We start from the raw sequence: 20,478 nt of genomic DNA, 5'->3' as shown, positions 1-20,478 counted from the left end.
AAAAAAAAAAAAAAAAAAAAAATTGAAAAATCTTTTATTTGTTATGTATCTCCCAGCTCCGCTCCATTCCGATACATCCACTTACAGACAAATAGATTCATGTACCTCTTTGTTTGGATAGCGTCAAATATTGCTCGCCAATTTTGTTGCACTGCTAATGTTAAATTGAGGTTGTGAGGGGCTGTAAACTAGCAGGAGAGTGTGATGGGATGATGGGAAATGAGCACAGGCTTACTGCGCGTCAACAGTCCTGCCCACAACTTAGAAGCAAATTTTTAATAAACTCCCGCCACTGCAGAAACTATGTCATGACAGATTCTTTTTTTAATTTAGCCTAAAATAGAAACATAATAATTAAAAGACTACTGGCTTTCACAATAGATCAAAAGGTGATCTGACTTTAAGGTCCTAAAATTAAGCTAAGATTGACTCAGAGTAAACAGATGATAAATAAACTGTATGTTTTGTGAATTCAAAAATTGCTGAAAAGTTCGGGTCAAAAAACCAGCAGGAGCTACAAACGCTCACTTCATTCTTCAGAAAAATGAGACAGATTTGTATTTATGTTAATGATACCTTTATGATAAATTAAAGTTAAATTCTTTTGTATGAATAAAGCATAAATCTTAAGAGAAAACACTTTTTTTTCAAAATATGAAACAGTTTATCTTTTTTGGTAGATGTTCAAATGATGTCCTTTCAAAATAAAAGACACCTGAACCAATTGTGACTTTCACTGTATTTCTCAACCTATAAGTAGCACTTAAATATTGTTTGAAAATACAATATCTGTCCTATAATCTGACTTTCAATTGATTTTCCGTAGTACACAGTGCACAAAAATTCCTAAAATGTTTTAGCTCAGTACCGTTTAAAACTGAAATCTTTATTTTTCTTTAACCAGAAAGCCACAATGTAAGAGTGGAGCCGCAGGTTGCAGACCCCTGAGTGTCAAAATAGAAAAATATATCCTTGGACAATCCAGAAGTTCTTTTTTTAAAAGTTGTCAAAACGCCTCTTAAACTATAAATGACCAGTTGCATGGAGAAGTCTTGCATTAGAATTTTGTGGTTGCACGTGTCTTGCCAATCATTAAAAAGGAGGTATGGAAAATGCTGTGTCAGAAGCGTCTAATCCTTTCAATGACAGATAAGACATTAGCTGTTACCCCAGAAAGACTGTACACGTCTCATCATTAAATATAGTTGTTGCTAAATTTACTTTGTCAAGCTCGAGCGACATTGACTTTAAACAAGCGGGAGCCATCAATTAAAGCCAAAACTAAATCCTCCTATTAAACTGGTGTCTGATACCCGACAAGGCCGCTGTTTTTTAACCAAGGCCAGGAAAAGCAGAGGGAGGAGGGACGACAGTGTCCTTTGGGGACCGTGGAGGGTGTGTGAAGCAGTGGCGTGCGTGCTGTCAGCCAGCCGTCCGAGGGGGAGGCACATGGTGCCAACAGCTGCCATGGTGAAATGCTAACCCCGCTAAATGCTTGGTCCGGTAAACAACACTGGACTGAACACATGCCATTGGGGGTCCCTGGGTGAGGAATGGGAGAAGACGGTGCATAGGGTGACCCAGCTGACGCCGTGGAGAAAGGAGAATTGACCTCTGTGAAATGGATTATTAAAGTGTGGTGGCCACCGTTCTGGGGGGCCACCGTAGGACACGACTTTAGGAGAAACCCAAAACCTTCTCTGGCAAACTGAACAGGGTGTAGACCATAAGCCACAGACAGGAAACTCCATATTCACGGGATATTTATATTGAGTGTTCGAAGATAGACATAACACGCTACACGCGTGAAATACTGATGACAGATGCTTTTATTTTCTTCGCTGCACTGATCAACACTGGATGCTCAGCGGATGAGATGATATTTCTCCTCCAGATTCAACAGATGTATACTTTCCTTAATGTTTTCAATTAGGAAATAAACTTTGCACATCCCACTGCCGCTGCTGAAGTTGGTTCCCATGCTCCCAAACCCCCAAGGGATTGGCAGGAGCAGATGTGACGTGTACACTCCCCCCGCCTGCGCCATCCCACTTTCAGTCTGCCGCTTGTAAAACAATCCGTCTTTTACTTGTGAAAACATTGCTCTCCGTCTCAATGGTGTCTTCTCATAACTTCTGCTATAATCAGCAAAAAACAACATTATCTTTGTTTTATGATGCAATAATTGCATCCAGACCCATTTGGTGCTTAAATGTGATACAGGACCGTTTGGCTAATCAAATAAGCACCATCAAGCTGTCATGCTCACTATACGATGCTTAAACAAACACAAAAAAGACACAAATTTCTAGAGGCTTTATGTTTTTGAGGATCTGCAAAGATTCTGATGCTTTAGCTCAGTATTTAAAATAACTTTTTTTGTCAAATTCATTTTATTTTATCTTTTCCATAGACATCACCACCAGAGCAACAACATCCCCATCTGCTGGCATTTTTCAAGCCTAAAAGGAGATTTTCTCAACTGTTGAGTCCTTTATATGTTTGCAGCAACCATCATTCAGACTTTTTGTATTTTTTTCAGAACCAAAATTTCTTTTATTGTCATTGAATGCACAATGAAATTATGATGATAAAATCAATAGTTTTGTGATATAAAATTAATATTTTGGTTTAATTATTCTGTAAAAGCACAAACTCTTATTAACTACCCTTTATTGAGTGTGTATGAATGGATGGATTTGCAGATTTCTAAGCTAACAATAAGCTAAATAATAATTAATAATTAATACATTAATAAGTTAATAATAATTAACATGATAATTGATGTTCTCCCTCTGGTGTTGATGACATAAAGAATTATTATTTTTCTATTAATGGAGTTACCACATAACATTGGAGTCACTGTTCATGTTGCAAAAAATGAATCTTAAAAATAAAAAAAATTAAAAAGGACCCTGTTTTAAGAAAAAAGTCTTTTTTTTCTGTCTTTTCATTTAGTTTTTTAAAGGAAAAATAATCTCAGTTTGAAAAAATGCGTTTTCATTTTTCTTGAACAGCCCAATGAGACAATTGTTTTTGATATTGGGCTATATAAATAAAATTTAATTGAAGTGAATTGAATTAAATTTTTCTTTTTTTTTTGCTTATTTAAAGAAAACCAGACAGTGTATGGGGTACATATTTTTGCCTTATTTCTATCTGTTTATTGCTGTTAACCCTGTTTATTTGCTCTCAGTCTTGTATTTTCAGAAAACCCGTCCTTCCTGTAGAAATGTGGCACTACATGATGCTTCCACCTCCATGCTTCACAATTGGGATGCTGTTCTACGATTTGCAAGCTTCATTATATATTTTCGAAATAAATAAATCCTAATTATGACTAAATAATCGTTATTGCTTAAGTGAAGATCTCTTTTAGTACTGCTGTGTTTTTTCTTTCTGCTGTCAGTGAGGCCTTCTGTGTTCTTTGTTTTGTTCTGATTTAGAAGACTTTTTTAATAGCAACTTAAAAATGAGGTACAGAACAAGCAACAAAATGTACAGTTGCACCTGTTTATTTGCACATTTCTTATGAACTTCACAAAAACCCTTCGGCTGAGGGATTGTGTCCCCCTCTGGTGTTCAGTGAAGTTGACTGAACTAGTCATAAATATACATCTTAAGGATCTCTTATCTAAAAATAAGATGCATTTGACTCATAAAACAGGAAACACCACCTTGTCATTCAGTGGTAACGTACTCAGTTTCATGTTTTTCCAGTGAACCAGTGCAGTCAAGTATATTGTGAAGAGATGAAAGAGATTTGCTGATAGTAGATGTTTCGCCATCATCCTTATCTTGGCGTCCTGTATTGTGGAACCAGGTCCACACCTGCCCGTGCAATCTGTTCACTGTGTTGTCTCTGGCTGCGGGGCAACAACAGTGAGCTTATGTTAAGGAAAACCACCCTCATATTTCACAAATATTGTTTTTCAATTATTTGAAGATTGATCGGGTTAAATCTTGCCCAACATTTAAAGGGACATGTTCAAATTATTACTCTGGGCGTGGCCTAAGTAAAAGGAAAATAGTGAGTATTCCTTCTGACTAAAGCAACAACTTACTCCATGACTTCACCATGGTGACCATACTGCTTTTAAAGTTTAATTTTCCATTATTTTAGTTTACATTAGAAATACAGTTTCAGGGAATCGATCATCAGGAGATTGAGGCTCTAGACTATTTTTGACCTTCTACAGTTTCTTGAAAACTTAGTTTTGTTTTTCCTCATCTCAGATTTCAGTAATTTGAGATAACAAGTTAAAGACCCAGTCCAATAGAAAATATTTTTGGTGTTTTAGCATGTTCCTGGGCTATTTTTTTTAATGAAGGAGAGCATATATTAAGAAAATTAAGCTTAAATTTGAATTTCTGAGTATTTATATAATCAAATCATTGTGAGTCAGGAACAGACGAAAAAATGCAGTTGGAAAAATCTGTAGAAGCTACAATCGGCAGATCACAAGCTCCCTGTCTGCTCCATTCTGATGCATCCACTTATAGACGACTAGATCCACGTACATCTTTGCGGCTGGATACCTCTAATGTTGGACTGAAGGTGTGAGAGGCTGTAAGCTAGCAGGAGAGTGTCTAAACAGATGCATGATGGGAAGGAGTGGGGTTGCTCCACAAGAGTCCCACCCACAACATAGAGGCAAATTTCTAATAAACTACTACCGCTCTGCAGAAACTATGTCCTAGAAAAACAACACATTTAAAAAAAAAATTGGCTAAAAATGGCATAATCGTAAATAAAAGACCGCTTGGAACACTTTTACAGTAATATCTCAAAAGATGATCGGAGTTCTAATTTAAGTTACGTTCATAAGGTCTCCGAAATACAACTGAGGGTGAAGACAAAGAAGACACAGGCTTTTTATTTTGATGTCAGATATCACACATCTGCCAAACTCGACAGCTCCGTACAAACATTCCTGTTTTAACAAAGGTGAACCCACTCCAGAGCTCTCTCCCATAAATCCTGTGCCATTAACAAAACCCCGGAGCTCAGACTTATATTCTCTGCCTTATCAGTAGTTTAGACTGTGGTAATCATAACAATAACCACTCGCCTATCTTCCCCTCAAACGGCGTGAATGACAGAGGATAAACACTACCAGTTTCAACAACAGCAATCCCAGTGGTCATTGATGGAAATGCATGCCTATAAATGATATTGATTCTTTGTCACTAAATTATTCAGAATTGTATTCTGCAAACTAGGCAAGAGAAACCAAAAACATGAAATTAAAAGCTTTTTGTGGTTGTGCTGTGCATGCTCTTGCTGCTGGGGAAGAATATGTTTACTGTGGTGGGAAATAGAATAAGTACAGACTGTGATGTGACACTTCAGCTGCAACATAGGGCTCGGTCTTACCCTTGTAGTTAAGCAGTTTTTTGTTTATGGAACCCTAGGTGATCATTTCACCCAAATTATGTTTTTTTGTGTGTGTGTTGTAGTAGAAAGTAGGACTTTTCTTTTGTATGGAAAGCCAAAAGCTCTGCAACTTGAGGCTCTGTTATGGTTTTGATTTGAATAAATAAAGTTTCTTTTTGGGGGCTTTTACGTTTAGATTTTTAAACTGAAGGTTCAATTTATTACTAAAGATGTTTGTTAATAGAATAAGTTTAAAGAATATATTCTTATCTGCAACTGTGTCTAGTTGCTGTTCATGGGCATTAAAAGTAACTGCAAGTAAATCTGTTGCAACAATTGAAGTAAAGTGTATTTTATTTTGAAAAGAACTTGTCAAAAGTAGAAATTAAAGTTGTGCAACACTTTATTGATTCAATTATTACAACTATATTAAAGCAACATTGTATTGCTTAATGGTTACACTAACAAATATAAAGTGTATTTTTCTTTGCAGCTCCTGCTGGGTTCTGGTCTGTAAAAAGTGGATCAAATGGCTGTTTTGGTGTTAAAGGTTGCAGCCCCCTGGCTTAGAGATTCACATTGAGTTGAAATGTTTAGCATGAATTCAAGTTTTGTTCCCCCATCATGTTTATGAAAAAGTCAGGTGGACATTTAGAAAAACCTGATTTATGTGTTTCATTTCTGTGACACTGATTTGTTCTCAAACAAGTACTAATCTCTGCTTCAGTCAAGGCCGAATGTTACACAAAAGGGAACTACTCACAAATCAAAGTGCTGTGAAGCCATATCACATGGAGATCAGAAATACTCAATACACTAATCATGTAGCAAGAGGAGAAACAGAGAGATTTCAGGTGCAGAGGTCTGCTCCGACCTGCCCTGTGGCTCGTAATCTCCAGATACAGTCGAGTGGGAGGATAGGTTTCGGTTAACAAGTCTGAGCAAAAGTTGAGGAAAGGGAGGTGTGTGAACAGAACGCAGATGTGTTTGCATCGCGGGTGCTTGAACTCTGGCTGTGACGGTGTGTGTTAGGTCTCATTCATTTTAAGTGACAGTGGAATTGTTTCATTTTGCTGCAAATGGGATTCACGCAAGCTGAGTGTGCACTGTATACTGTGATGAATGACTGTGCACTGTAGTGATGGACGACATGCTAACCCAGTTTGACAGTGCGTAGCAATTCATCATGTTGTGTTTTTCTTTCAGTGAATAACAAGAATTGCTTTACATTTAATCAATCTATAGCAAACAAGTGTCTTAAAATATATCTCCTGCAGAAGCAAAGCTGAAACGTGGTGTCTTAAGAGTTCTGTGGAAGAACTGGTCTGTGCAGCTACATGAGACCATGCCTAGGGGGGGAGAGGCAGGCGTCAGATTTTGTAGACAGAGATACAATGAAAGATGAATGTCAGAGAAAGACAGCAACCATGCAATAGTAAGGATCGTGAACCAATTGCAATGAGGCATGTGTCTGGAAGATCATCCTTTGGAAGTCGGAACCTGCAAGATCCAAGTGCCTGATCCAGTCAGTGTCTGACAGCTTAAGCTCCCAGAATGCATTGCAAGGATGTCACCAGGCCAAAATTCGTCCCAACATATGATGGTTATAGTCACCTAGAATAAGGAGAGGGAGAAGGCCAATGACTAGTCAAATACCTGGAGGTGGTGGAGACATGCTGAGAAAGTGGCTGAAGGGACCATTGTGAGGCAATTGAAGTGGGCTTTTGTGGAAAATCAGTGCATCCGGCATTGAGACTTCCTAGGATCAGAGGGTTGCTAGGAAGAAAAATCACAAAAAACATCAGTGAGGCTGTGGATCAAGGGAGGAGATGGATTTGGACAGTCCTTGGGAACATAACCTGCTTGGGTCACCCAGCTGAAAGAGTCAGAAAAACAGAGACCAGAAACATCCTGTGACCCTGGACTCGTCACTAAAATGTGTCCAAGCTGCACCTTTCAGGTGTTCAGAAAATCAGGTTCGGTTGCAAAAATTTAAAAACAGAAAAGAAAGTAAGTCAGAAATGTTGGCATATACTGTAAACTGAAGATAAAGATTTTTTTTAATAACTGTTATAATACAGCAAACTATTCAATATGTTATGTATCTCAATTTGTTTCATGACTAACTGCTATATTAAAACAAATATTTAGAAAAACACGCGACACCAATGAGCTGCAGGTTGGTATCACAGTGCCCTCTAGTGGCATCTTGTTGACATAGCAAGGCACAACTACATTACTCAAATTACACATAACTGCACTTATATCCCAATTTCTCTCTTTTTTTTCAATAATATTTTGCTATGTGGCACACCAGAAGTTAGATTTTGTTATCTCTGGTCATATTTTTTGCTTTAGTGCTTCACTTGCAAACAACATCCTGGTTTGACGGCACCTGAGAAGGACCTGCTTAATCCACACATGGCTCTGTTGACCTGCTGTCATAAAAGTAAAGCAATTATGCCTTTGTTTCCTCCTTGTGAACTATATAATAAGATGAATGTTTTGCACTAAATATTCTAATTCTTTTGGAACCATCTCCTCCTAAACTGCTAACTATGACCACATCTTGAGATAGTAAATTGGTGAAGAAATTTTAATATTTACAACTTTAATTACAACCATGTTGTTTGCAGCATTTGTGAGTTATAATAAGAATCTGAGACACATCGATCCAAATTATTTATACAAGAAAACATCCTTCTTCACTTCAACAAACTAATGTGATATCAATCTCCAATGAGAGAATTTTGCTAACCCCAAATGGCAAGCTACTACATCAGGGATATCCTGATGAAAAAAATAAAAACATATCTGCTGTCCTCAAGTTTTATCTTGCTATCTTAATCAGATTATATAATTCTGACCTCCTTCCTATAAAAACAGTAGCTGCAATTCTAAATTCCGTTTGTCCAAAAGCCAATGAAGATTAGGAAAGGCTGCTGTTAAAAAAAACAAACCTTATTGCATCAAACCATTCATCAATGGTAAAAATAAATAAAAAAAAATAAAATAAAATAAACAATATAATGAAATGCTCGTAAAATGTATAATGCACACATTTTATATCAGATTTCCTATCAAGTTTATATATTATTTAAAAAAAAAGTCGGACATTTTTTATGTTTTTTTTTTGTTGCCAGTTTTGATATAAAATATTTGTTTATTTGGGGTTTTCTTCAATTAGGAAACATATTTTATTTAATTTAAAAAATGTTTTTGTTTTGTTTATTTATTTATTTGGGACTCATTTGGCCCCACGTGCCGGGATTTTGTGGACACGCCACTGGAATATGTCCCGCCCACTCCGGACGTAATCCGTGTTTGGCCCGTGACGCTGCTTGTACACGTAGTCTAGAAGGATGTGTTCATTGAAGATGGTGGTGTGTCAGACTCTGTGTCCTGCGAATTTGTAAGAACTCACTTTTATTTGTACACATCTATGAGCTCAAGTGACCTTATTTTGATCATACGTTAATATTTTTGCTAGCTGAACTTTTTATTTGTTGTAATAGGAGGCATTAAAGTGTTCACGAGTAGTTAGCGCAAGCTAGGCAGTTAGCAATGCTAACTAACCAGTAATGCTAAGGCTAACTGACCAGGCAGTGAACCTGTTAATTAACACTCGACGAGTGGCCAGAGTCCTGTCTCGTATCTGTTTGTCATTTTCAGTGCAAAGTTTACTCGAATTGAAGCTGATTTGTTGGTTTTTGTGTGTTTGGTTTGAATTTTACACACTTGAAACATTTGTTTTGCTGGGTATGTCGTTCAGGACATCAGAGCCGTGTAGCGTTCCCGTTAGCTGTAAAGCCCAGCACTCGCACTCTTCCTCTTTGGCAGCTTGATCTGAACAGGCTAACTTTATGTCCTACAAGATCAAAAGGACTACGCCTCGGTTATGTAACAACAAGTTTCAGATATTAGGAGAATGTCGAAAGTTTCCAGTTTCCATTTGTGACTTTTCAAAAGTTAAGAGTGTCAGCTACGTTAGCGTTAGCTTACCGGGCTGCAACCGGTCTATGTCAATCCATAAACCAGCCTAAAGATCCGGGATCACGTAGCAAACTAAAGCACAAGCTGTGCCCAGTTAGCTAGCTTGCTAAATGTCACATTCCTCATCTAATCTGCATTTGATCATATGTGCATAATGCTAATTGACTTCACGATTTATTCGTGTCTTTATATATTTATAATATCAGTTAACGTTTGATCAGAATTCAACAAATTAATATTGATAAATTGGATTTAACACTTTACAATAGACATTGTAAAAGGTGTAAAGCTAAGCAGTTCTTTTAAATGTGTCAAATATGTAAACTGGTTTGTTCCAAAGCTCTAAAGTCACAGATATGTTGATATTTAATTTAATTTCACCATTAACTTAAAAGTAATAAAACAGTTTATGGTTGTGAACATATAAAATGCTAAACAACAGTTTTAAGAGAGTATCCTTTTACAAAGTTTGTAAAGTGTTGAAGACCCTTTTGGTGTCTTATTAAAATGTTCTAGTTGCATTTTTGTGTTGATGAAGGCTATATCTAAAGAAAACTGGCATTTCTGAGTATTTCATTGTTTAAACTGTTGTGAATCAGGAGCAGAGAGAGAAAAATGTTGGAAAAAGCTTGTCATAGTGACGTACAATCGGCAGGCCACAATCTTCCTGCTCTGCGCTGTTCTAATACATCCACGTGCATACAAATAGATCCATGTACGTCTTTGCTTTCCTTGTCTGAGCTGGCATCTGGCTCCAAACTGTACGACTGGAAAGCTCCAATATTGCACACCATTTTTGTTTCACCGGTAATGTTAGGTTGGAGGTGTGAGGGGCTGTAAGATAGTGTACAAAAAGGGATGATGGGAAGCGTAGGCTTACACGAGCCAACGATTCCCACTGCACAGAGGACAATTTCTTATGAAGTGCTGCTTCCTTTACATTAACTATGCAGCACTGCTTTCCCCAGTAAAAACAGCATTATCATAATGAAAAGAGCTCTTTTAAAATGTGTAAAATCTTAAACTCACTAGCTCAGGTTTTCTGCAATTTAGTAAAAATATTTGACATGACATTAAAACCAAATCATATTCCTGCTTAACACTAAATTAACACCTTTTCAGAACCAATCCAGAACTCTATGAATAAATTGCCACGTTGTGCTGTTTGTACAAATAAAGGTGTGGATGGGTTCATCAAGGGAGCATGGTCTGTTTTAACTGCTGCTTCTCTTTCTGTGCAGCTATGCCTGACTGCGCCTGAGTGACTTCAGTGATATCTTACAGAGTGATTGGGATCCGCTCGTTTTCTGAACATGCAACCTACTCCTCGGGCTGGACCTCCGGGACCCTCCGGCCCTCCTCCTTCTGGGCCAAATATGTTTCGCAGGACCAGGCCTCAGAAGTCCGCAGCAGCGACTGGTACAATGCCTCCTGCTACCCAACCCATGACAAATCCTTTTGCTTTTGGTCAAGCTCCTCCCCCTATGGCTACAGGTGGTGTCCCAACTGTACCAATGGGCAACCTTCCTCAAATGCAGACGCCACCTAGCACGGTGTATTCCCAGCATGGTTCTGGGCTGCCTCCACAGCCACAAACGCTGGGCGGTGTTCCGTTTGCTCCACCTGTTCCTCCACCATCCACTTTGCCGGGGGTTCCCCTCTTAAACCCTCACAGCACAGTACCTCCCGGAGCTTTCCCTGCTCCAAGTCAAACAGGACTTACATCTTCAAATAGTGAACAGGGCTACTTTAATTCAAGAGATCAAACGCCATCTGTGTCCACAGAGTCCCCACCTATGGCAGCAAGTTCAGCACCTAGTCAGACACATTTTAATCAGTCATTTCAAGGACAACCGCCTCCTCCTAATCCTGTTCACTTTCAGCCACACCCCCCTGCATCTTCTTTTCCTCAGTGGGCCCCTGAACACACAAGTCGGCCCCCATCGGTTCAAAACTATTTCCAGCCTACTAGTGATCCTCCACCACAGCTATTAAGTACAGATCCACAGACTCAGATGTACCCCCCTCACTGTCAGTCACCTCATCACAACGTACCCACCCCTCCGTCCCAGCCTGGTCTCCAGAATCATCCTCCTCTCAACCCACAAAATCCTGCTAACTTGGCTAACTCTCAGTGGTCAGATCCAAACAGAATTCAGCAGCACAGTTCAAGTTTTTACACTCAAAATAGTTTCGGTCAGAACCCTGCTCCCCAAGACTCATGGTTCAGCCAGATACCACAGGATTATCACCAGATGGGGGCGGGGCCCGGCAATCCACCGCTTCTTGTCGACGCCGCTGGCTCGGCACCTGGGCCTGAGCCCAGTGCTGCTCATGCCTCAGACCCCAACTCTGAAGACTCTGGTACTCTCTCAATGTTCTTCAAAGGCAACGACGTGGAAAATGAAGAAACCCTGGCCAGCGACAGAGATAAGGCAGTAAATGGTCTTGCTGGATCTTTTCAGCATCAAAGGATCCCGCAGACCCTCGGTGGACATGCAGACGTCCCCTTAACTCACCAAGGAGTCCCTGCACAAGATAATTCACACCTTCCTTACTTAAGTGAGGGAAGTCATAGTGTACCAGGAAATACCCAGAAGCCACCTGATACTCAGTTTGACCATGTCGAGAATTTGGAGTGTGTTCCAAACCAGGAAGTATTACCCAGTGAGAGCCATAGTAGTGCTGTCGCACCACATGGAATAGACCAGTTTGAAACTGGGCCCAACCTAGAAACGCCCGATTCTGTTCCAAGACCAATGAGATCTGCCAGCGTATCGTCAAACTACAGCAACATGAGTCACGGGAGTGGAACCGGCGGGCGTCGGCACCAGGGGGCCAAAGGCACCTTCATTCAGCAGGAGAGCCCGCATCTCGCTGAAGATGCTAACCCTTCCGGTGCTGCTGGAGGCTACTTTGAACAAATCGATACTTCTCCAGCCGTAGAAACGGGCATGCAACCAACCTCCCCAGAGCAGATATGGCCTTCCACGCCCAGTCCTCCCAAACCAACAGGGATCTTTCAGACCAGTGCTAACAGCTCATTTGAACCTGTGCGCTCACATGGGGTGGGGGTGCGTCCCGCTGAGGTTGATAGGGCTAAAATGGTTGCTGAAGGGAGAACGGAGTGTCCCTCCGGCAACTTAGAACAACCGCCAGATAATATGGAAAATATTTTTGGCCCGGGACACTCCCAGGCACCGGGTGGTGTACCGCATGCGACACATCCAGTTGTACTTTCTCATTCTCGCCCGTCATCTCGTGCTTTTGGGGCCAGCCGGCCCTGCGAGAGCCCCGCGACAACTCTGTGGGCTCAGAATGACCCCGCAAGCTTGGGTGTTAACATCCTCCTTGCTCCTGCTGCCCCTACAGTTCTGGCCCCTCTGCGGGAACCTAGTGCTGATGTCATCCAGCCCCCAGAGGACGGTCCACTGGACCTGCAGCCCCCACAAAGAATCCAGGCATCTTCCCAGCAACACTCAGAGAACTTAGAAAACCCACCTAAGGTGAGTGACGCTGCGATGACCGACTCTCAAGGCAACCTGGGTTATGCCTCTCTTCTGGTTTCTGGTTCGCTTCACCAGCCCGTTTTAATTGCCCCGCCTGTATCCAATTACAGTGTGATTCATCCAAGTCCTTCTCAATCATCCACTCAAGGTAGTCACAGAGAAACCACACCCCCGGAAAGATCTCTTTCACAAGGTGCTGGGATCCCTCAATCACCTTCAGCGTCTTCAAATAAAAACCCGTTGTCCCCTCTGGGACCCATGCCTCCCCCTCCTGCTCAAAGTCCTCTCAATCTGACTCGAGACAGTGCTGTGGCTTCAGCATCAGAAATCCCACTTCTGCCACAGTCTCACCCAATCCATCCGCCTCTCTCAAGAGGCCAATCATCAGGTGGTGATGGTCCTTCTGCTGTCCAAGTTAATTCCAATGTTTCTTCTCTCGTGACCCCTCCTGTCTCTAATCCTAATCAGTCATCAAACTACGAACTACTTGATTTTTCTATGCATCAATCGCACGCCCAAAGCCAGACTTCTGGTCAGGCTTCTCTTCACGAGTCTCCACAGTGTAATAATGGATTTTACCTGCAGGTCACCAAAGATGCTCAGCATGGCGCAAATGTGGAGAGGAATTCTTCTTCTCAAAATCCAGTCTCTTCGTCTGTCCCCCAGGTTCTGTCAGCGCCTCCACCACCAGCTGCAAGCTCCCAGCTGTCCTCAAACACATCTTCTCTAACATTAGATTCTCAGGCTGCTCCACAGGGACAAAACAGTGCTCCTCCCATTCCTGTGAGTGCAGCACAACCTCACAATCAAAGTTCAGCTCTGATGCAGGAGCATCCTGCAGGGGGCGCTATTACAGCTCCACAGTCGCAAGGGCCACAAGGTCCAGAGCGTCCTGCAGCTTCCCAGCCAGTGGAGCCACCACGCCCACCATCCACTGCTGGCAGCCATCACAGCTATGGAGCGCCGGCCCCTCCTGTGCCGGGGCAAATGTACGGAGGTTACTATGGAAATTATGGAGAATACCCAGATAGCAGAGCACAATATCCTCCTGGACAGTATGTGCCCCCACCTGGGGATCCAAGGTTACATCAGTATTATCAGGTAAGGGCCAAACTCTTTCCTTATGTGCTGGTTTACTAATATATGTGATAACTACTATTATGTTTTCCTCAGGATAACTCATACCGGGGCAGAGCAGATCCGTGGTATGGCAGATATGAAGGGCAGAGCCAGAATTACCGGGATCCAAACTACCAGTACAGGGAGCCACCATCAGATCGACCCAACTCCAGAGCCAGCCAGTACTCGGACAGACCGTCTTCAAGGTAAGCAGATTTTTCATTGACTTTGCGTCTCTTCTGCTGTAGTTATTTTTTCCTTTCATGAAGCATCAAAAATACAAACGGAATACAACATGCAACTTTAGAATGTTAGAATTTAATGAATGGAAGGAAGGATTTTGAAGACTAAAATTCTTATTTTATGTCTTCCCCGTATAAATCAAGACTTAATTATGTATATTTGAATTTACTTAGACATATCTTGACATGGTCTTCCATTCGCTATTAAAAAAAGCAAAGTTTTAAGTTAAGATTGAAGTTTTACTTGTATTGTTTATTTCCCAACAAAAAAAACACTGATTTTCATATTTTTCAAACTTGCCTGTTTCATGTTAGATCGTACCACAGTAAAGAGAAGCATTATGTTTTAACCCTTTTCTCATGAGCGTTTAACTGTGGATTTTGTTGATCGTATTATTTGATCCTTTGTCTGCTTTTTCCAAAAGGCAAGGCTACGCCGATGAAAGCAGAGCAAACCGAAGTGCCTACGGCGACTATTATCCAGACTACTCCAAGCACTATGAATATGGAGGTATGAGCTGTAGAAATAAAAGATTGAAATATGTTTTTTGTAATTTTTGTTTTCCTAAAAAAATAAATAATTTGAATTCTTTGTCATGTTTGAACATTTTCTCTTTTGCTAAGGATATTATGGACAATATGACCCACGATACAGAGGATACTATGATCAGTCATACTGGTCTTACTATGATGACACATACAGAAACAATTATTATAATCAGCCCGCGTATCCTCCAAGGTATGCATTTAAACTTTTTCCATATCCTGGGAGTAAAAGTTTGTTGTGGTTTTTCTAAATGGACTTTGTTTTTCAATAGGAAAGAAGGATATGATGACCAGTGGAGATACTATCCTGGTTATGACCCCAGCTTTGATGATGAAAACCGTGGCGCTGACATGTACGGGGAAGACTTTGATCGCCGTAGCATCCACAGCGAGCAGTCGGCACACAGCGTGCGCAGCTCCCACAGCCACCACAGCAGGCGGAGCAGCTTTAGCTCACGCTCACAACAGGTGGAGGATTTGTACCGCACATTGGATAGGCTATTTTATTTTTATTTGTGGTTCCTAAGAGTTTTAACAAAAAAAGTCTAAAAACATTAATTTACTAAATGTTTGTCTATTTTCTCAAATGTTTACCAAAACAACAGATTTTAAATATACTTCAAAATTAATTAACCATGGATTTTATTTTTCATTTTTCTTTTTTTTTGTGTTAATCTAAATTAAACTTAATTCTTTGTCCATACCATTCAAAAACAATTCATGGCATACATTTTATAGTAGTTAGATTATCTTTTCTCTTGTATGGTTTTGGCTCAAAATGAGTTGTGTTCTTGTGTATCACTATCTCATGGTGCTTTGTTGATTGCCATTAAGAGTGTAAAAGTGCTTTAAGTAATCAAGTAGACCAGTGGAATGTTAATGGTAAAAGTCAGCCTTTTATTGTCTGGATTAGTTTTGAACAAAAATGTTTCCCTGATGTTTTAAATGACATTTCTGGCATTAAAAGAAGCCTAACATCTTTTTTATTGTCCTCCCCACTAAAGAGCCAGATCTACAGGAGTCAGCCTGACTTGACCGTCGATGTTTGTGACAACACTTCTATGGCTGTGAACTACTCTTACGCGCAGTACCCCAATCAGGCTGATGCTACCCAGCAGCAGTACCTCTACTCCTCAGATTACACCACAGATGGCTCCTGGATTGCCCCTAAACAACGTGAGTATGCGATAGAGGGTTAGAATCCACCAGAAGCAGAGAAAAATGTTAGTTAATGAAATGCAACTTCATTTCAAGAACTTCAGATTGAAGCTCAGGTTCTTCCCTGTAAATTTTAATCTAAAAAAATTGTTCTTATGTCATGTAAAAGCTCAACATCAATATGACTAGATTTTAACATTTAAAAGCTGTACTTAAACTGAGAGTTGCACTTTCCAATCCTAATGTTTAAGCAGCTCTCCAATGTTAAAATCCAAACAAAGTTTTGGTGAAATACTTTTAGTCTGACTCTCGTTTCTCTTCTAGCTCCGCCTCGTCCAGCAACCCCAGAAAAGTTCACCATACCTCACCGCTGTGCCCGCTTCGGACCTGGTGGCCACCTGGTTCAGGTCTTACCTAATCTTCCTTCAGCTGGACAGCCAGCTTTGGTGGACATCTACAACCTGGAGGTAATTCTGAACAGACACTATTTCAGTCTGTCCTCATAGGGACACATTTGCTCATAGATTCATATTTAATGACAACATTTTAACATAATTATGTAATCTTATGCATACAGGACTTTACTTTCTTTAAAGCAACTTTTCTAGACTCTTATTGTGAAAATACATTATAAGAACTTGCAGTGTGTTCATCTTCTTGTTCCTTTTCATTTTCAGACGATGCTGCAGGACACTTCTGATCAGGCAGAGCTACGGACATTCCCTGGTCCTCTCATTAAGTAAGCTATTCAACAGTTGCTAAAAAATTATATTTATTCTTTCTCTTATCAAAATGATATTCTGTCTGTGTGCTGGGTAAATTAAGCATCAAACAACACAAAAAACTTTAAATGGGAACATTAATACATTATGAATGATCGTGGTAAATGCAGTTGTGCTTTAAAGCTATATTTATAATGTGGCTGAGTTAATTCTGTTTTTCATATTACTAAAACAGCAAATACATTGGCAAAAATAAAAAAAGGTATTTTAAGGTTCTGTGCAAGAAAGGGTACAAAAGAGCTAAAACAAATGTTTCACTCAAATGTGCTCTTTGTGCTCTGGCTTCAAAACTTTGACAATTGACCCCAACGGTTGTCAAAATGAATACCTTTTTAAAAAATTGGTGTGATATTTCCTTTTGGCCGTTTTTATGCTGTTTTTTGCATGTTTTTTGACATGGTGAACATACACAGAAGCTTTAAAGAAGCAGTCAAGCACATATTTAATCTGATATGGAATTATTTTGTTTAAACACCATTTTAAGATTTTTTTTTTCTCCAATAATGCACTTTTTAAAATGTTTTTTGCTGTAATTTTTTTTATTTTTTATTTAGACTCTATGGATAGTTTGTTCAATTTGCAAGAATTCACAGAATTTTAAAAACTGGGAAATTTTTTGCAGATGCTGCCGCATCCTTGAAATGGCAACTTTATTTAAATCCAATATAAACTGAATTGTTTGATTTCTAAAGTATAGCTTGATGATGTTTAAATGGATCTAATGTTTTTGTTATGTGTTTTTAGAGGGGAGACTCATAAAGTGGACGTAATCAAGTTCTCCCAAAACAAAGGACTGGAGTGTTCCCGTGACAACAACCTCCTGGACAGAGATTCTGCTCGCCTGCTTTGGGAATTCATTGTGCTGCTTTGCAGACAGAATGGGGTATATAGATGCAGCTATGAATAATTTAGAGGCAAAATATTTGTTTAAAATGCTTAAAATGTAATATTTCTTTCGTTTCCTCAGACCGTTGTCGGTACCGACATCGCCGATCTTCTGTTGAAGGAGCATCGCTCTGTCTGGCTGCCCGGCAAGAGTCCCAACGAGGCGAATCTGATTGATTTTAATAATGAACCGCTGGCACAAGCTGAGGAGGATCAAGGAACTGGACCACTGTCTCTTTTATCCGACACCTTTATGACTGTCCCGGAGAACGTTGGCAAGGAAACGGAGCGCTTCAGGGAACTGCTGCTGTTTGGTCGCAAAAAAGTAAGAAAGACCCTCCTTCACTTTATTCAAAGAGTTTCAGATTTGAGAGCTGAATGTTTATTTTTTCTGGGGAATAGGACGCTCTGGAAGCTGCCATGAAAGCTGGTCTGTGGGGTCATGCGTTACTGTTGGCCAGTAAGATGGATAGCCGAACTCATGCACGTGTCATGACAAGGTGCAAACCTGTTCCTCTACATTTTTTTCCCTTTATATTCATTCCTATATTTACACTTTTATGTTTTGTTTTTTTAGGTTTGCAAATAGTTTACCAATGAATGATCCTCTCCAGACGATTTACCAGTTGATGTCAGGAAGAATGCCTGCATCAGCCACTGTGAGTCTTCCTTATGTCCATCTTTACTCATGACATTTTAAAGACCCACTCCAGTAAAAAAAAAGAAGCATTTCTAAAGAAAATTAAGATTAAAATTGTGTTTCTTTATTGAAATTGTGGTGGATCGGGAGCAGAAGAAGAAAAATCTATTTGTTGTGTAGAAAATACACTTTGACACCACTTGCAGACGAATAGATCCACGTGTGTCTTTGTTTTCCTGAATTAAAACTGAATAGCTGGATATCTCCAATATTACTCGCCATTTTTGTTGCACCGTTATTGGGTTTGTAAGAGGCTGCAAGCTAACGGGAGTAAACAAAGGGATGATGGGAAATCAGTACAGGCTTACTTCACACCAACAGTCTCAACCCCAACTTCGAGGCAAATTTCTGATACACTCTGCAGAAAGTATGTCCTAGAAAACAACCTATTTTTTTTTTAAATTTTGACTAAAAATAACAAATCAAGAGATGATCGGAGTGGGACTTCAAGTACACTGAGCTCTGTCTGTTGTTGCCTTAGCTGAAATGTTTCTCTCATCTTTTATAGTGCTGTGGGGAGGAGAAATGGGGCGACTGGCGTCCTCACTTGGCCATGGTCCTGTCAAACCTCACACAGACTCTGGACTTGGATACTCGCACAATCACCACCATGGGTGACACACTCGGTAAGGCGGACAGGCAGACAATTTCACATTGTAAAAACAAGTATTTTTGTTCATTCTCTCCTCTGAATGTTTTTTTTTTCTATCTGAGCAGCTTCTAAAGGTCTCACTGATGCTGCACACTTCTGTTACCTGATGGCACAAGTCGGTCTGGGAGTTTTCACCAAGAAGAGCACCAAGATGGTTCTGATTGGCTCCAACCACAGGTTACACTTGAATTTGAAGAAGCTTCAGCTGCAGTGTGAAATAAAATATTTTGACATTTGTTTTGTCCCTTCAGTTTGTCCTTTCGACAGTTTGCCACAAATGAAGCGATCCAGAGGACAGAAGCGTACGAGTATTCTCAGTCTTTGGGCTCCCAACCCTGCTCACTGCCCAATTTCCAGGTTTGTTTCTAACATTAAATATAATGAGATTGACTTGACTGTTTGGAAATGTCTGTGCAGGTCCATCAAATTCATGTCATTTTGTTTTCTGAGCCACATTACCAACTGTACATTTCTAATAAAAGAATCATCATTTTTCATCAGGTGTTCAAGTTGATCTATGCATGCCGGTTGGCTGAAGCAGGCCTGTGCGCTCAGGCCTTTCATTACTGTGAAGTTATTTCCAAGACTGTCCTCATGCAGCCCTCCTACTACTCTCCTGTGTTCATCAGCCAGATCATCCAGGTTTGCCTTTCATCTTCTTTCTTGTCTGTTTGAAAAAAAAGTTTTTCCTCTGACTTCGTGTTTTTGTTTTGTTTTCTGACAGATGTCAGAAAAGCTACGATTCTATGATCCGCAATTGAAGGAAAAACCCGAGCTGGAATGGTTTCTCGAGCCGGATTGGTTGATTGAGCTCAGGCAGTTGAATGGACAGATCTGGGTAAGAAAAACGTTTTTTTTTTTTTAAGAAGTTTAAGTGCTTAGCATAGAAGTTTATTGCATTAAATAAAAAATAAAAAGGTAATCTTCATTTTATATATTTTTTTTTATTACAAAGTGGTTGTTCTTATTTTTTCTCATGTTTTTTGTGCTAAATTTTTAAGAGCTAATAAATCAAAGAACCACAAACAGATTGGACACTAACTCCATCTTCTCGTAAAAACTGTGAAATATCTACAATTAAAAGTTAAAAAGCCACAATGTGTTATAGACAAAATCTGTTTCCCTTCTGTTTATGTGCTTGTCACAATATCGCCCGTCTGTTTTGTTCTAATTCTGTTTTATTTTATCTGAAGGCAATAAATTTCCATAGCTTAGGCTTTTATTAAAAAATGACAAACTTTATCTTAATTCAACTTGTTTTTTTTCAGGTTTAACTCTGAAAGTGTTTAGTAGAAACAAATGGATACATTTGGGCAAATTGTTTTTCTATAACTTTGTTGTTAAAGCGTTGGGTATCATTACATTTTAATGTAAATGAAAACCAAGTGATGTTTTTGAGGAACCATTATTTATTTATTTTTTTAAAGGTAAATTAATCCTTTGCTTCAATTACCTCTAAAAGTTAACATTTAACTTTAATAACCATAAGGTAATTCTAAAGAATTATTTCATTTT

At 39.7% G+C, this 20,478-nt stretch overlaps 1 protein-coding gene and 1 long non-coding RNA gene across 3 annotated transcripts in view; one reads left to right on the top strand and one right to left on the bottom strand.

Annotated features, from left to right (window-relative positions):
- The window catches only part of LOC112163453, a 19,073-nt gene extending 9,526 nt beyond the window's left edge, over positions 1-9,547 (bottom strand). The window contains exons 1-3 of one of the 2 annotated variants that reach the window (XR_002922281.2): positions 9,380-9,547; positions 7,034-7,153; positions 3,093-3,866 (exon numbers count right to left, since the gene is read on the bottom strand). This is a non-coding gene — a long non-coding RNA (uncharacterized LOC112163453). Of the gene's footprint in view, positions 1-3,092; positions 3,867-7,033; positions 7,154-9,379 lie in introns of those variants that run through there. The other variant, XR_002922280.2, reaches the window with a different exon arrangement.
- The window catches only part of sec16a (SEC16 homolog A, endoplasmic reticulum export factor), a gene marked incomplete in the record, with an annotated part of 19,744 nt that continues 7,887 nt past the window's right edge, over positions 8,622-20,478 (top strand). The window contains 19 exon segments of the mRNA XM_024299846.2: positions 8,622-8,789; positions 10,612-12,876; positions 13,465-13,980; positions 14,053-14,204; positions 14,666-14,751; positions 14,865-14,979; positions 15,059-15,254; positions 15,791-15,962; positions 16,269-16,411; positions 16,622-16,683; positions 17,471-17,609; positions 17,694-17,936; positions 18,014-18,111; positions 18,189-18,270; positions 18,820-18,937; positions 19,029-19,140; positions 19,215-19,320; positions 19,465-19,605; positions 19,688-19,801. Coding sequence (XP_024155614.1) covers positions 10,684-12,876; positions 13,465-13,980; positions 14,053-14,204; positions 14,666-14,751; positions 14,865-14,979; positions 15,059-15,254; positions 15,791-15,962; positions 16,269-16,411; positions 16,622-16,683; positions 17,471-17,609; positions 17,694-17,936; positions 18,014-18,111; positions 18,189-18,270; positions 18,820-18,937; positions 19,029-19,140; positions 19,215-19,320; positions 19,465-19,605; positions 19,688-19,801 — 4,788 coding nt within the window.

The sequence above is a fragment of the Oryzias melastigma genome, linkage group LG12, assembly GCF_002922805.2.
Source record: "Oryzias melastigma strain HK-1 linkage group LG12, ASM292280v2, whole genome shotgun sequence".
NCBI lineage: Eukaryota > Metazoa > Chordata > Actinopteri > Beloniformes > Adrianichthyidae > Oryzias > Oryzias melastigma.
Note: the sequence above shows the minus strand (reverse complement) of the source record. Positions and strands in the feature narration are given on the sequence as shown.